This window comes from Megalops cyprinoides, chromosome 2 (assembly GCF_013368585.1).
Source record: "Megalops cyprinoides isolate fMegCyp1 chromosome 2, fMegCyp1.pri, whole genome shotgun sequence".
NCBI classification, from domain to species: Eukaryota; Metazoa; Chordata; class Actinopteri; order Elopiformes; family Megalopidae; genus Megalops; species Megalops cyprinoides.
The window spans coordinates 23,196,872-23,210,757 of record NC_050584.1 but is presented as its reverse complement, the minus strand read 5'-3'; the positions used below and the strand labels follow the sequence as shown (position 1 = coordinate 23,210,757).

The following is a 13,886-nucleotide window of genomic DNA, read 5'->3' as shown; positions in this document are numbered from 1 at the left end:
CGTAATTTTGCAGGGATCTAACCTTCATCGATTCCTGTGGCAGTAAATGTGACTGTATTCCTGATAGGTCCAATACGCAATTACGTTCAACAATTAAATGTTGTTCAGCACATTTTGCAATTTTTTTTATTAACTTATGGATTAATCTGTGATCTTTAAATACATTTAAACACAAAAGATGCAAGTTATAACAGTATAAGTGATGAATCAACTCACAACCAGGACGTGAAAACAGAAGGGCTTTATTGTAACTGTCACTTATAAGCACACAGATAAAGTGCGAGTACATAAACTATAAAGACAAGTGGACATTTGTGTAGATTTTCAGGAAGGATATCTGCAATTTGTTTCAGTGGAAAGTGCAATAATCCATTGTGCAGAGATGGTGCATAGAAAAGCTTTAACTAGATTAATCTCTGAGTCACAAATTCATTATTTTTCCCAAATAAGTGGTTAGATATGGTCTGTAAATACACTATTTTACTGTAGAAAAGAGAAACCTGCCAATGACCCCTATTTCACTCTGTACTCCTGCGTATGAATGAAAAAGTAAGTCTTCCATTAACACCACTTACAAGAATAATCAATACAAAATACAAATCCAATAAAAAGTCAAGTATGAAATAAAACAAAATATCAACAATCCATGATTCCCCCAAAAAGAAATATGAATAATAACCATAAACAGACAACAGCTTGCAATGTTAACAATGGTGTGATGTAAAAAAAGAAAAAACACAATATGCCCATAAAACACAAATTTTGACAACTCACTGTCCCTATGAAGACCGATTAGCACAATTTCAAAAATGTTCTGTCTCTTCAAGGAGGCAAGGAAGAAAAACACATTGCCTGTCTTATGTTTTAAAATGCGGGCCATTGTGTTCATTTTCTGCAGTCACCTGACATAATTGTGATAATTTTCCTATGATGTGTGTGGAATGTGGAAGCATGCTGTGGCAGTTTGCTAATGAGCTGGATGGTCAGGTTTCTGGTTTTTGGTTATAGCTCCTTGGAAGTCATAATCATCTGGTATGTGCAATCTGTAGTTCATTTAGAAATTTCACCTTTCATGTGGTTTTCTTCCAGAGACAGCCAGTCAGAATGCAAATGGATGTGGGACAGAGCTTGTACACCCGTTATCAGCCCTGATGCACTGAGTTCACAGCACTCGTAAACAAAAAAAGTAAATGTTAAAATATATTTAAAAAAATATAGAGCAAACTGTCATTTTCTTGATCCCATACCTTACCTCCCTGCATATACATTGCCATTGACAGAGTCTCTTGGAAGGAGGTGAATAGCCCTGATTTAACCTTTAGTTGAAACAGCATAACATCCATAAGCAAACTGGGATTCAGCCAATCAGGACAAACTGCCACTTAATTTTAATATTCTTTGGTGCTCCCTTCATACACTTTTTGACATTAGGATCGAGGCAGTTGTCCCCTCTTTAATGTTGACCTAGATGTACCCTCCTGCATTCCCAGCCCACTGACCCCCCCGCCGCCTCTCCCCTAACAGGTTACTCTGAAACCCAGAAATGGGTCTCCTCTGCAGGGTACCTTGGAGGATCCATCTTGGGCTTCCTGACAGCACCTGCCCTGAGCCCACCTGTCCCTCCACTAGCATAATGCTCTGTGATCTAAGTAGACTCCCCATTTGGACAAGGCCTGTCCCCTCTCTCATCACCTGGCCTGAACCCACATTCCTCTCCACCAACACAACATTCTTGCCCCTGTTTAAGGTACCCTGCTGCACCCCAATTACACCACTGTGTGCGACAGGACCCCCCACCACTCTTCTCTCCTGGACAACCACGTTCCCCGCTGCTGGAGCATCACTTACCACATACACTGCACGGTAGGCACAGAGGGCATCTCTGACACCAGAACTGTGTTGTGAACCTGAGGCTCAACAACATACCGAGTAGCCTGTAAAACCGGAGCCGTAGCATAGTAAACAGGCTGCTGAATGAGGTACGTCTGGTTTGGAACCACCACATTCTCACGAATTTTCACTTCGTGGAGGGTAACTACAGGAAAAAAATACAGAGGGGTGCAATTGCAATCCATGGAGCAGGGGGGTTCAAAAAGTCATATCTTAATAAAAAAAAAAAAAAAGAATACTACATAGACATCAGGATATAATGAGACAAATGGGGGTGCACTGAGGTCCGTCTGGGAGTGAAATACGATGGAGATTTCTGGAGCTGAGCTTGGCACAAGGAGTACTACATTTACATTTTCATTTATCAAAGGCTTTATCCACAGTGACTTACAACTGACCATTATGGCAAGCAATATCAAGTGCAAATACCAAGGAGTAACCAAAGCCAACATAACAGAGTCAAAAAGTAACACGACTGAGATTCCATACTAAGCAATACCCACTTACCATACAAGTGACATTAACCAGAAAAAAGTGCATGAGCTATTCCACATAAAATGCTCGAGCCGAAGTGAAAATTTTTAATGTGGAGAAAGGAGGAACAGCCCGTGAGGAACATTCTTAAAGGTGGGTTTTCAGTCCATGCTTGGAGATGGCATGAGACTCCACAGCCGTGACCAGAACAGGCAAGTCATTTCCCCACTGAGGAGAAGAGGCTGTACCGTGCAACACGTCTGAAAATGGGTGGAGAAGCCGAGCTACAGGAGGCAGCTGAGCGGAGTGATCTGGCGGGGATGTAAGGTCAAGCATTTCCAAGCAGAATTGTTACGAAGCAAAACGGTCGAGGGCTCGAAAACTTTACGTTTTGGCTTTTCTTTCCATATGGGGTTTTGCCGTATCTTAACACTGGCGTCGCACGACGGAAAGAATGATGGAACTAAACCGCTGTTATCAATTACGTTTTTCAAACTCGTTTCTGAATGGTGCTGGTAATGCACGTATTAAAACTCATCTACATACCAGCGACCTCACCCCTTTCAAATGCATATGCTGGTGTTCTTCTATCGTTTTGATCTAACATTAAGTTATGTCTTAAGTGTTCAGTGCGCGTCATATGTCAGGAAATTGTAATGAGGGAATTAGCCAGCTGGCTAACTGACGGACATGTGCGAAACTTGTTTCTCCAAAAATATTTCCATTCATTTAAAAATGAATGTCCGGATACGTGCTAAGAGTTTTTGCAACTAAGAAAAACACACAAACAAGCATATCACTCAGGCTACTCTTGTAACGTTGCTTTGTTCTGCACCTCATAAAAAGTCAAATACCTATTCTTACCCGGTTACCGTGTCAAAGTTGCATCATGCATAAGGAGTTCGCCTAATGCGCATACGAGATTGCTTGCTTATTTTCCTGTCTGAATTATCATGTGAATAAGAATTGAGTATCCGAATTACGAGGAGAGAACAGAGATATCAATTTCAAAATTGCCTGTGTTATTATAATTATTTATCTTGTTATACTACAGCCAGTGCTACCACTGTTACCCAAACATGTAAAATCTGATAAACTTATTGTGTTCTTTCAAAGACAGTTACACTGTAATTTTTTATCGGATCAGTGTTGCGCCACAGACTTCAGTTAATTAAAACGAATCGCCACAAATCGAACTGTTTTGTAATACCACTGGCACACACTTTCAAATCGAAGTTAGCCACGGACTCCTATAGAACATGTTCTGCATCACAGGTTACGGATACATGAAACAGCAGACACTCAGCGTGTTCAGAATTAGAGGACCCCGCCTTACATAAATCAGTACAAGTCACTGAAGCGTGGCAGATCTGAGTGGCTCGACACAATGAACATATTTTGATTCAAGTGGTTCATTTTGTCGAATGGTTCGTTTCCCCCTTAAGTTGCAAGCACCAGGGTTTTAAAAGACGTGTGAATGTCTCCGCTGATTAAACACTACTCCGCAGCAGTCTGGACCATCTGCAGCAGTATAGCGTGAAGGAGGGCCTTCGCCTATCCCTTCAAACTGTCAATTGTTTAATTGTTCATTGTTTAACTTGTGTTAAGGATCCTTGTATTTAATCTATAACTTTATACAGAACTCTGCTCATTTCAAACAAGTGCGTATTAAAATCCAGTTAATTGTGAATGCGATTGTCATGGACTGCGTTATGGTGTCTTGTCTAAATACATTATCCAGCATTTGGTTAACAAACCACACATGCCTTAATCAGCAGACATTAAATACAAGTTCAGATGAACAGTAGAAGGCTCACTTAAAAAAACAAACACTGTTATGTTTAAAATTAATGATTTGATGTTTTGCAAAATTTTTCTGTTTGTTTTTATGAGACAAGCTTGAGCCAGCTCCTGCACATTAGTATTGCTTGCCAGGACAAGAGACTGAAAAGGAGCCTGGACAGGAGCTGCACTGAGTTGTGGGGGTGAGGAATGGACAGATTTTTCTTAAGACTGCAGAGGAGGAACCTGCAGCACTGGATAGTGGACGGGGTGTATTTGGAGAACGAAAGCTTCTTGTCAGTAATGACTCTGAGGTTTCTTTCTCTCTTAGCTGGTTGAATAGCTGAACTGTCCACAGATATGATGAATGCTATACAGTTGTCTTGGTGAGGTGACGGAAACTTGAGGCCTGGTTTCTTGGTTCACTGGATGGTCTTGGGCATTACAAACCTTTTTTGTACACCAATGACAAAGAAAAGGGAAAAGTCTGTCACTATTTAAATCTATACTGCAAACATTCAATATCCATATTGTCATTTCAATGCCACACACTGAGTACAGTACTACTTTTGTCAAGTTTGGTCTCTTCCCATATTGTCCCCCATGACTGTGAAACATTGTGCGATTTCATATCATATTGTAAACCACGGATTTATTCCCTGCCAGCTCAGTAAAGCGGCTGAAATAAAGTCTTGAAAATCAACTGGAAGTGAGAAATACAGCTCTTGTCCACTAGAGGGAGATATTCAATTCTGCACCCAAATCCACAAGTAACCCAAGCAATAAAAAATAAAGCTCTTACAGCAGTACTCTTCTGTATTGTGTGAGGACAGTGCTCTCTAGAAGACATAAGATTTCTGCAGTGCACACAGTTTCACATTTACGCTGTAGACCCTTACCCTGCAGATCCACAGAAACATACAAATCTTAGATTTAAGTTTGTTTCACAGGTTTATCCATTCATACAGTTAGATATTTAGAGGCAAATTAGGCCAAGTACCTTGCCCAAGTATATCACAACAGTGTCCCACCTGGGAAGTGGCAATGTTTAGGATGCGAGTCCTGCTTCTTCCCACTACTTTACAATGTGTGGAAGTAACAGGCACTGTCATTCACACTTGTCTATGAACCAATCAAAAGACTCTGCTCTCAACAGTGAAATAGTATGACTGTCACAATTCACTCATTGATCTGTTCTGTTTCTGTGATTCATGATTCTTCTCTCTCTTCACTAGATAGTCTTTAATATGCTAACTCTCGCAATGCTACACAACCAAAGGCCCGGTATATTCCCACAGTGTAAGAGAGTTTATGATGTTTTTGAAAGGGGACAACATTCTCTAGGTTTTTGACTTAGATCCTGCACAATCACACTCCCCACCCCTCAGAAAAGCATCTTAATGCTTACATTGTTTGCCCAAAAATGAAACTGTATGAAGAGTGTCTTTTCCATATTACTACTTACTTTGTTTTCCCTTTTTCCTTCTGTACGGCATGAAATTAAATGTTGCGCAGTGGCTTGAATTCAAACTGTGAACCGGCGAAACCACTGGCTCTCCCTCCTCCACAGGTGCAGAAGAGCAGCAGGAGGAGCGCCACTGTGGAAACGGTGAGGAAGAACAGGTGCACATCAGCTTCTGCTGGTCATCTGTCATTGCCTTGAACTGGATTTTAGCATTAAGGCAATCACAGTGAGCTGGACAAGTAATGCTGCTTTCTCAGACTTCATTTGCTTCTCAGTATGCATAAATGTATACACATTATTAATAAAACAGTATTTTTGAATGTTTTGCACATTCTTGTCATAATCTTATTGAATTCCAATGAGTATTAAACAACTGCATGTATACATACATAACATTTTCTATCAAATTACAGAAATGTTTGATTTAAATAAGTAGAGTTCTATGCAGAAAACATGGAACTGATATGAATTCATTCATCAGATTAAAACAGCATGAGGTATTGTTTTCGTTCCAACTTAGTGCGAGTGATATGTTTCGCAGCCAATCGGGCAAGAAGCAGGATTTGGATTGGAACCTCTGGTGTGGTCTTCCAACTTCTAACATTTTCAGTCTAGAACAGCATCATTCAAATTCTTAATTTACCCCAGCCGAGGTGTTTTAGTTGACCCACCTTGAGCAATCTCAGTTGCTCTTATGTGCATTGTCTGAATGACATCAGCTATATTGATTGCTTAAATGCTTTGTTTTAGTTGACCATATCTGCATTATCGTATTGATACTGGGACAGTTGTCTGAGCTGAGCATATCTGGATTATCACAGAAATTCAGAGGTGTATTAAGTTGACCCTCTCTGCGCTGTTGTCTGTTGTGCTCCTCAGCAGTATTTTACTCACGCAGAAGCATGACGATGCCAAGAACGAGCAGACCGGTCCCTAGGGCTCCGAAACCAGCGCCCGTCCCGTCCTTTGCTTTACAGACCCTATTCTCGGTGCAGGTGCACACGTCCACCTTCATGACCTGTCTCTCAGGGCAGAACTCCCCTTGCTGGTCTGCGATCTCAAGGGTCACTTTGTAGGACCCCGGAAATAAGGACTCCTTGGCTCTCAGGATCGCTGTGGTGTCTTCAGTAGAGAAAAGGATTAATGGCAATCTTTAGAGGAAGGAGTAAGGTTTTCAAAAGGAAAAACATGGTTACAGTTGAAGGCATATGCTTGCTTCCAGTCTGAGTGCATGAAAGCACTGGGTGACAAGCATTTGTGATCCAGTAAATGCACTCTTAATTGACCATTATACCACATGTTAAGATTGGAGCATTAGGCTGCTACCCTGTACATTAGACCTGCATATACACTCCAACTCCAACTATTCTGTAGCTTTATTCCTGTAGCTATTCCTACATTTATATTTATTCATTTTGCAGGTGCTCTTATCCAAAAGGCTTAAAGCAAATGTTCAAAAGTTCATATAATAAGGTCACATGAGAAACAGTACAAACAGAAGCTGGCAGATGTGAATATGCTTCAGTCCATCCTGTAGTGAAACATTGTGATTGGCCCCAGTGTAAATATTTTTCTTGACCCCACCCCAAGCACAAGCACACGCTCGTGTGCACACACACACAGACACGACGTCCATGCAATTTATCACAAATGACAGGGAGCAAGGTCATTGGACAAACAAATTAGCATTTCCCAGCAAGCCTTCTTCCTTCGTAACTTTTGAGAAGAAAGCAACTAAATTAAAGTGGTGGGTATAAATAATATTTATTGTTAATAAAACATGCAGTTTTGGAACATTTCAATAAGGACAAATAAAAATACATAAAAACAGACTACATGGGCCCCTGACAGCTTCTGGGCCCCAGTGCGCTGCACCGGTTGCACCGTTGATATTTACGCCAGTGAATCCATCACAAGGTGCTGTTTGCAGTACCATACTGAATACACCAGTGCTACAACCATAATAAAAACAGTTGCAATAATACCATATAGTAATGTATACAAGAAGGAAATATGTAAGTATTGTTGGTTAGCCAAAACGCAGTCTGGATTGGTGGGTCTTTGGTATGTGGTGGGAGCTGGCTAGCAACTCCACTGTCATGACAGACATAGGAACCTTATTTGACCACATGGGGACCAGAACAGACAGGGCTGTGGCTAGGACACTGCAACCCCATAGTTGAAGGATGGCCAGTTTTCTGAGGATGCAGAACCAAATGAATATAGAAAGAGACCATTTTCAATTACTCACCATTCAGGCGCTCCACTGTCCATTTTCCCTTGGTTTCTTCAGATATGATGGTAAATTTAAAGGGAGCCCCGTTGGGATCAGCATCTTCATCTACCGCTGTGGCGAACACAACTTTCTCATCTGAGCACAGGGTCTGAGAAGTGCCAGTGAGAGTGGGACAGTGGTCATTCATGTCTTCTACCTGGACAGCAATGGTCCCAGTAGCAGTTTTGGAGGGCATATCTAGAAATAAAAACAATGTTTTTGTCAAGTGAATAACAGAATTCCACCAAACCGAATTTGTCATTAATTTATTTTTTAGGCCCCATTATATCAACAAATATTTTCAAAAAGTATAGTTATTGCACTAGAAAATAGCAATGATGTACAACTACGTGTTGCTTGAACTCCTGCAGCACTGTTCGAGAGAGTGTTTTCATGGTAACTTGCAAGAGTGGGTTTTGATATAAGCCACAAGATGTTTTTACCCCACTAATCTAAAAATGTTTAATCATATCTCGCCTAAAAACAAAACCTTCAAGAATCATCTACCCAAGTCTGTGGTCTGAATTACATGGAGTGTTTTTATTTTTTATTTTGGACCTTGCCTTGTGTTATGCAGAGAATTTTGGCATAGCATGTTCCGTTGACCAGGTGCTTGAACTCCCGATCTGGGGCTTTGTTGAGTCTGATTTCTGCAGTGTTTTCATCAATGACCAACCAGTTGTCAGGATCATGTCCCTTTACATACCTATGGTTATAATAAAATACAATACTGTGATGTTGTACATAATCCACCAATGAGTGGTCAGTCCCATTGTGAAATCAAGCTATTATGCAGCAACGTACAGGTATTCTGTATGTTGCTACATGGTATACAGTCACATTCTAAAGCTGGTATCCGTTTCCTCCACTTCAGCAGTTAAAACTTTAGATAATAACACTTTGAATTATGTGCTGGTTAGTTCCTTCTCCACTGAGCTAAATTCTATTAACATATGGTGTGCGCTTAAATATTTCTGAAGTGTTTCATTGAAAAATGTTTCTGCAGTGTTATGCATTTCTCATTCAAATGTACATCTAAAGGAAGTTTATTGTATTTTTAGTGTTTTTAATGCATTTATGCATCATTGTGTCAATGCTGTTGATTGGTTGTCACTATTTCCTTCTGGAAGGTATATGCAGGGTCTCATGGAAGATGGAAGATCCAATTTTAAACCCAATCAATCTTCAAGGTTAGCTAATCTACAGAGTAAGACAGTAAGTCTCGTCTCTCTCCTCTGTTCTCATCTTGTTAAACCAGTTTGCTACCGTGGACAATCAAATTGGTGTAGGAAGAAAATGGGCCTATCTCGCAGTGCCCTCTCATGGTTTGCATTGTTCTTCTGTGATTGTTTTTAACCAGGTGACATGCAGAGTCTCTGCACCACATTTCCTCACTACAGGAGTTCCACATGGCTCTGTGCTTGGTCCCCTGTACTCAGACACTAGGAACTGCCACATCTCCCCACGATTATTTACAACTGTAACATTTTTTAATACAGGTAATATCCCATATTAAGACATGTCTGAGCTATTTATTTTGCTATTAATATAAGCAAGGAAAAATAATGAAAAGCTAAAGAAAACATTGTGTTTTTTAATGAAGTCTATACTCAGCAAAACCTTTATTTCAGTCACGCAATTGTAGGAACTCGTGGGATCTAACCTGACATTTTCAGCAGGCTTCAGAGTGTCTCCATCAATGGCTGGATATGTTGCAATTATATTTTTTATGTTGAACATTTTGCTGTCCTCAGAGACGGGCACAGCCTTGATCTTGGGGCTGAACATGGGACCCTCAGGCAAGTTGTTTACTTTGATCTTGACAGGATATGTTTTGCGCATGGTCACATCCTCTCCTCCACCAGCTCCTCTACCCTCTCCTGCACAAATTCCACCTTCAGAACTGTATCCTCCAAACCCTCCACTAGATACCACATGGAATGGTGCTTTGTTTGCTACGGTGACTTCAAGGTCAAACTCTTTCACATCTTCGTAATCAACTGGCTTTAAGACAGAAAACAAACTCTGTCAGTTTCCTGTTTTTAAAAGAGCTGTTACTTGATTAACATTTTAGTTGTTGTTGTTGCACAAAAATAGTTCCAAAAATGGCCATACCTTTTCCAACATTAAAATGCCCTCATTGGTCTTGGGGTCGGTGGTGATGCTGAAGTGGCCAGCTTCATTTCCTGAAATGATCTCAAACTGCGCAAGCCAGTTGTTGGTGTTTTCCAAATCAAGATCGCTGGCTTTGAACCTCATCACCTCCACACCCTGTATATTTTCATCTATGCTGCCTGTATACTGGGAGACACAGACAATACATCAAGGTCAAATACCTTACATTCCAGCCATTTATTTAAAACAGACTTAAGAAAAGTCTGTGTGTGCTTGTGCTTGGGGTGGGGTCAAGAAAAATATTTGCACTGGGGCCAATCACAATGTTTCACTACAGGATGGACTCAAGCATATTCACATGCAATCTGCCAGCTTCTGTTTGTACTGTTTCTCATGTGACCTTATTATATGAACTTTTGAAAAAATAGTAAAATTTTTAGTTTTACATCTTCTTTGTCCAGTGTGGGAACGTTGTCATTGACATCAAGGATGTTGACTTTAACAGTGCCTGTTCCAGTGTTGCCATTTACTGCACCATCCAGATCTGTTCCTTTCACAATCAAAGTGTAAGACTCATGTATCTGTAATAAAAAAAAATTAAAATCTTCAATATTTCAATATATTTGGAAGTATGTGATATTGGAGCACGTATGTCACTTAAAGAATACATTCTTAAGAAAAAACTGATGTGTACAAAGAATTCAACCTACTTTTATGAGACAAGTATGCCAATCTGATTTAATAAAATACAGTATAGTCTACAGGTTTACATGCAAGTGACTTGATCAAACAATTAACATAATGGCAGCTGTAAACTCGATACATAATGTTCATACCCTATAATGTCTGTGGCTCAGAACATATACCAAAACAAGTATTATAAAATACACAAAAGTCATCCCCAAGCAAAATACATTTAACAGTGTGATAACGTTCTGCTTTTACTTGTACAAATAATTTAACTTAGTTTTAAATAACATTTTATCATTTAATGTTGTTTTAGTGATATATACAATTTTATATATTGTATATATTTTACATAGTACATACACACACACACTAACTAGGAAGTGAAGACACAAAGGCTATCCACCATTATGTTGTCCTTAATTCTGAGTATCTCATTTGAATAAATAGTGTGTCTCTTGGTTTTTACACACCACTCAACATTAGGCAGTGTAAGAATTAGATTTCACAGTCAACATTACAGCTGCGTTCATTCATCAGTCAAATTTAATTGATATTTACCTGAATTCCCAGCTATTCTTTGTCTTGATGCTGTACATTATAGTTAAAGCACCAAAGCACACATTTAAACAGTGTTACATTCTAAAATGCACACTGAAATATATTTAAGTAAAATAATTAGCAACATTTGAACTTACTTCTCGATCAAGACAAGGAATTCTGACATAAAGTGAGCCATCTGGTTTTATGTAGAACATATCTCCTCCTGGACTCTGGCTCACAATGCTGTATGCTATTTTTGAATTTATGCCACCAGGCTCATCATCATCTGTGGCACTTATTTTCATGACAAAGGTGTCTATGATTCAAGAGAGGAAAACAAGTTCAGAAGATTGCACCTGGTGAGGGTCTGCTCAAAGAACAAAGAAACCAATAAGCATATTGATAACCCAGCTCAAACTATAACTGTAATGTGATGGTTTATTGATTTATTTATTTTTTCCTAAAGTTTTGACTCAATATTAACAAATGTAAACAGTACTATGAGGTAAACAGATTTAACAGCTGCTTGTTTTGTATTGGGGGGGGGGGGGGGGGGGGGCGTACCAGTTGGACTTGATTCATATACAGATCCAGGGGACATTTCGTCAAATACAGGGGCACAGTCATTTTCATCGGCAACTTGGATACGGAGCTCAATGGGTCCATCTGCACGTGTTCCATTGGGGTATAGGGCAAATCCTTCAAACTGAAAAGACGATCAAAATAATATTTATTGACTGCATTCAGAAGAATAGCATTTTCATACAACCAGTGTTAAAACCATACTTACATGGTAAACGGGAATGTGCTCTCTGTCAAGAATACCTGTAACTCTCACGTAACCGGAGATTGGATCAACGATAAACACATTAACAGGAGGTTCATCAGCGCCACGTCCCTTCAAATAGTATCTCACTGGTGCTTTAAACTCCTGGTCTGATCGAATCTGAAAAGTAACAAGTAAGTAAGCCTATGTAAAACACATATTTTCCAAAAAACACAGATAAGTTACGCCTGGTACAGATCAATCTGTTCATAGTCAGTCGAACAAACACAGATGTTGTTGATAGAGGCTGATTTTCTGTTTCTCTGCTAGAGTGTGTAGACTGCGTTGTGTCTTTTGGATGAATGTTATCTGGGTCACCCAGCAAACGAGTGAACCGATATTCTTACTGTTCAGCTGGTAACAGCGTTACCAGTCGTTACCCCAACTCGGAAACAACGCTAGCTAATCAAATCTCAGGGAGTGACGTAATCACTGAAACCAGTCTGCTACTTGATACCCTGCTAGCTTTACGCAGGGCTCCCATGAGCTCTGCTACACTAGACATAGTTGTTACGTAACAACTTTTCTTGATTGAAGAAACATCTGTTTTCGATTTATAACTCACATTCCTTTTTTAAACTGGTTTTTATAATGTTCAATAAAAATGATGAAGGTTGCTTATTGCGTTGTTTATTACAAGCTAATGCTAAGAAGACAAATACTGTTTAGAAAAGACTGCCCTTTCTTTTATAAAACAAAATCATTGATGGGTGAACTTAATGCTAACGGTAGCTAGCTACTATCTTAGCTACTGCTACATACAATAAGGGCAGGGACCAAATTTAACAAGTTTTATTGCTTACATGAAACATCGTTCGTGTAGTGCCTAAAACACTCTCTAGTCTAGCCATTTCAAATGTGTGCTATTCCTAGATAGCTAGCTAACTAGCGAATCCAAAATAAACTGTAATCGATGGAAACAATGTAGCCAGCTTGGTAACTATATTGACTGGCTACAAGGCAGAGCATTTGCTATGAAGTTACAGGTAACCATCGTTTGAGAAAGAGTGAATAACTGCTGCGGGTTGCTTTGGATAAATCACAGATCGCCACTTTGTCAAGCCGCAATATCACCGGGCACACTCTTTTGCTTACCTTATACCACAGACATACAGATAGCAAGTGGTCCTAGACATTTTTTCCAAATGTGTTAGAATGACTGTCAGATCGTTCATGGTTCTGTGCCCTATGGGGCGCCGTTTGTAAAAATGTATAGGCTACACTGATTTATCCTGCACAGTTTTTCCACATTTAACATTGTCAAATGTAAAAAAAAAAAAAAAAAAAAAAATGCAGTACAATTTTAAACTGTCACTTTTTCATACATTTACAGACAAATTGATGCAAATCTGTCAAAGCCTTTTTCAGGGATATTTTTCATTAATGAAAAATATGAAATAACTTGTGTAAATATGAGTGTTAAATGTAAATGTTAAATATAAATATAAATATAAATGTTAAATCTAATATGCAAATGTGGAATGAACCTAATGAATATGGTAATTAACCACACCTCCATTGTATGACGCATGTTCTTTCCCATGGAAAAGCTCAGCCATTCCCATCAAGCACTGTGGCAATGTAGAAACATGTCAAGTGCAGCAACAGGTGGTGGTGATTTGGCGGAAATAATTAAAAAAGCAGTAGCTGCTGGTAGTGATGGGCGGACAAAGCCTTGTGAGGCTTTTGAAGCTTCTTCGTGATTGTGCCGAAAAAAGATCCGAAGCTTCGAACAAAGCATCAAAGACAGACACAGTGAAATCTAATAAAGCGGCTCTGCGAGGTCAGACCACACCAACGTCGAGTGGACCTACAATGCCATCGGTAAG

The 13,886-nt window shown here is 39.6% G+C and overlaps 1 protein-coding gene across 1 annotated transcript; it reads right to left on the bottom strand.

The window, feature by feature from the left end:
• Positions 1-1,611: 1,611 nt before the first annotated feature.
• LOC118770528 (desmoglein-2-like) lies at positions 1,612-13,645 on the bottom strand. Its single transcript, XM_036518260.1, has 12 exons — positions 13,571-13,645; positions 12,022-12,177; positions 11,796-11,937; positions 11,387-11,547; positions 10,448-10,582; positions 10,002-10,187; positions 9,550-9,890; positions 8,450-8,592; positions 7,863-8,084; positions 6,506-6,733; positions 5,685-5,744; positions 1,612-2,035 (listed from the first exon to the last, which is right to left on the bottom strand). Exons 1-12 carry the CDS (start codon positions 13,598-13,600, stop codon positions 1,845-1,847), a joined length of 1,995 nt encoding a protein of 664 aa, XP_036374153.1. The 5' UTR covers positions 13,601-13,645; the 3' UTR covers positions 1,612-1,844.
• Between the last annotated feature and the right edge of the window lie 241 nt (positions 13,646-13,886).

Coding starts and splice junctions, on each gene's coding strand:
- LOC118770528 (XM_036518260.1), bottom strand. CDS start 13,600: ATGGGAAAGAACATGCGTCATACAATGGAG. Junction 11,548..11,795: donor ATATGAATCAAGTCCAACTG/GTACGCCCCCCC, acceptor CTTGAATCATAG/ACACCTTTGTCATGAAAATA. Junction 2,036..5,684: donor GAGAGCCAGTGGTTTCGCCG/GTTCACAGTTTG, acceptor TTTTTCCTGTAG/TTACCCTCCACGAAGTGAAA.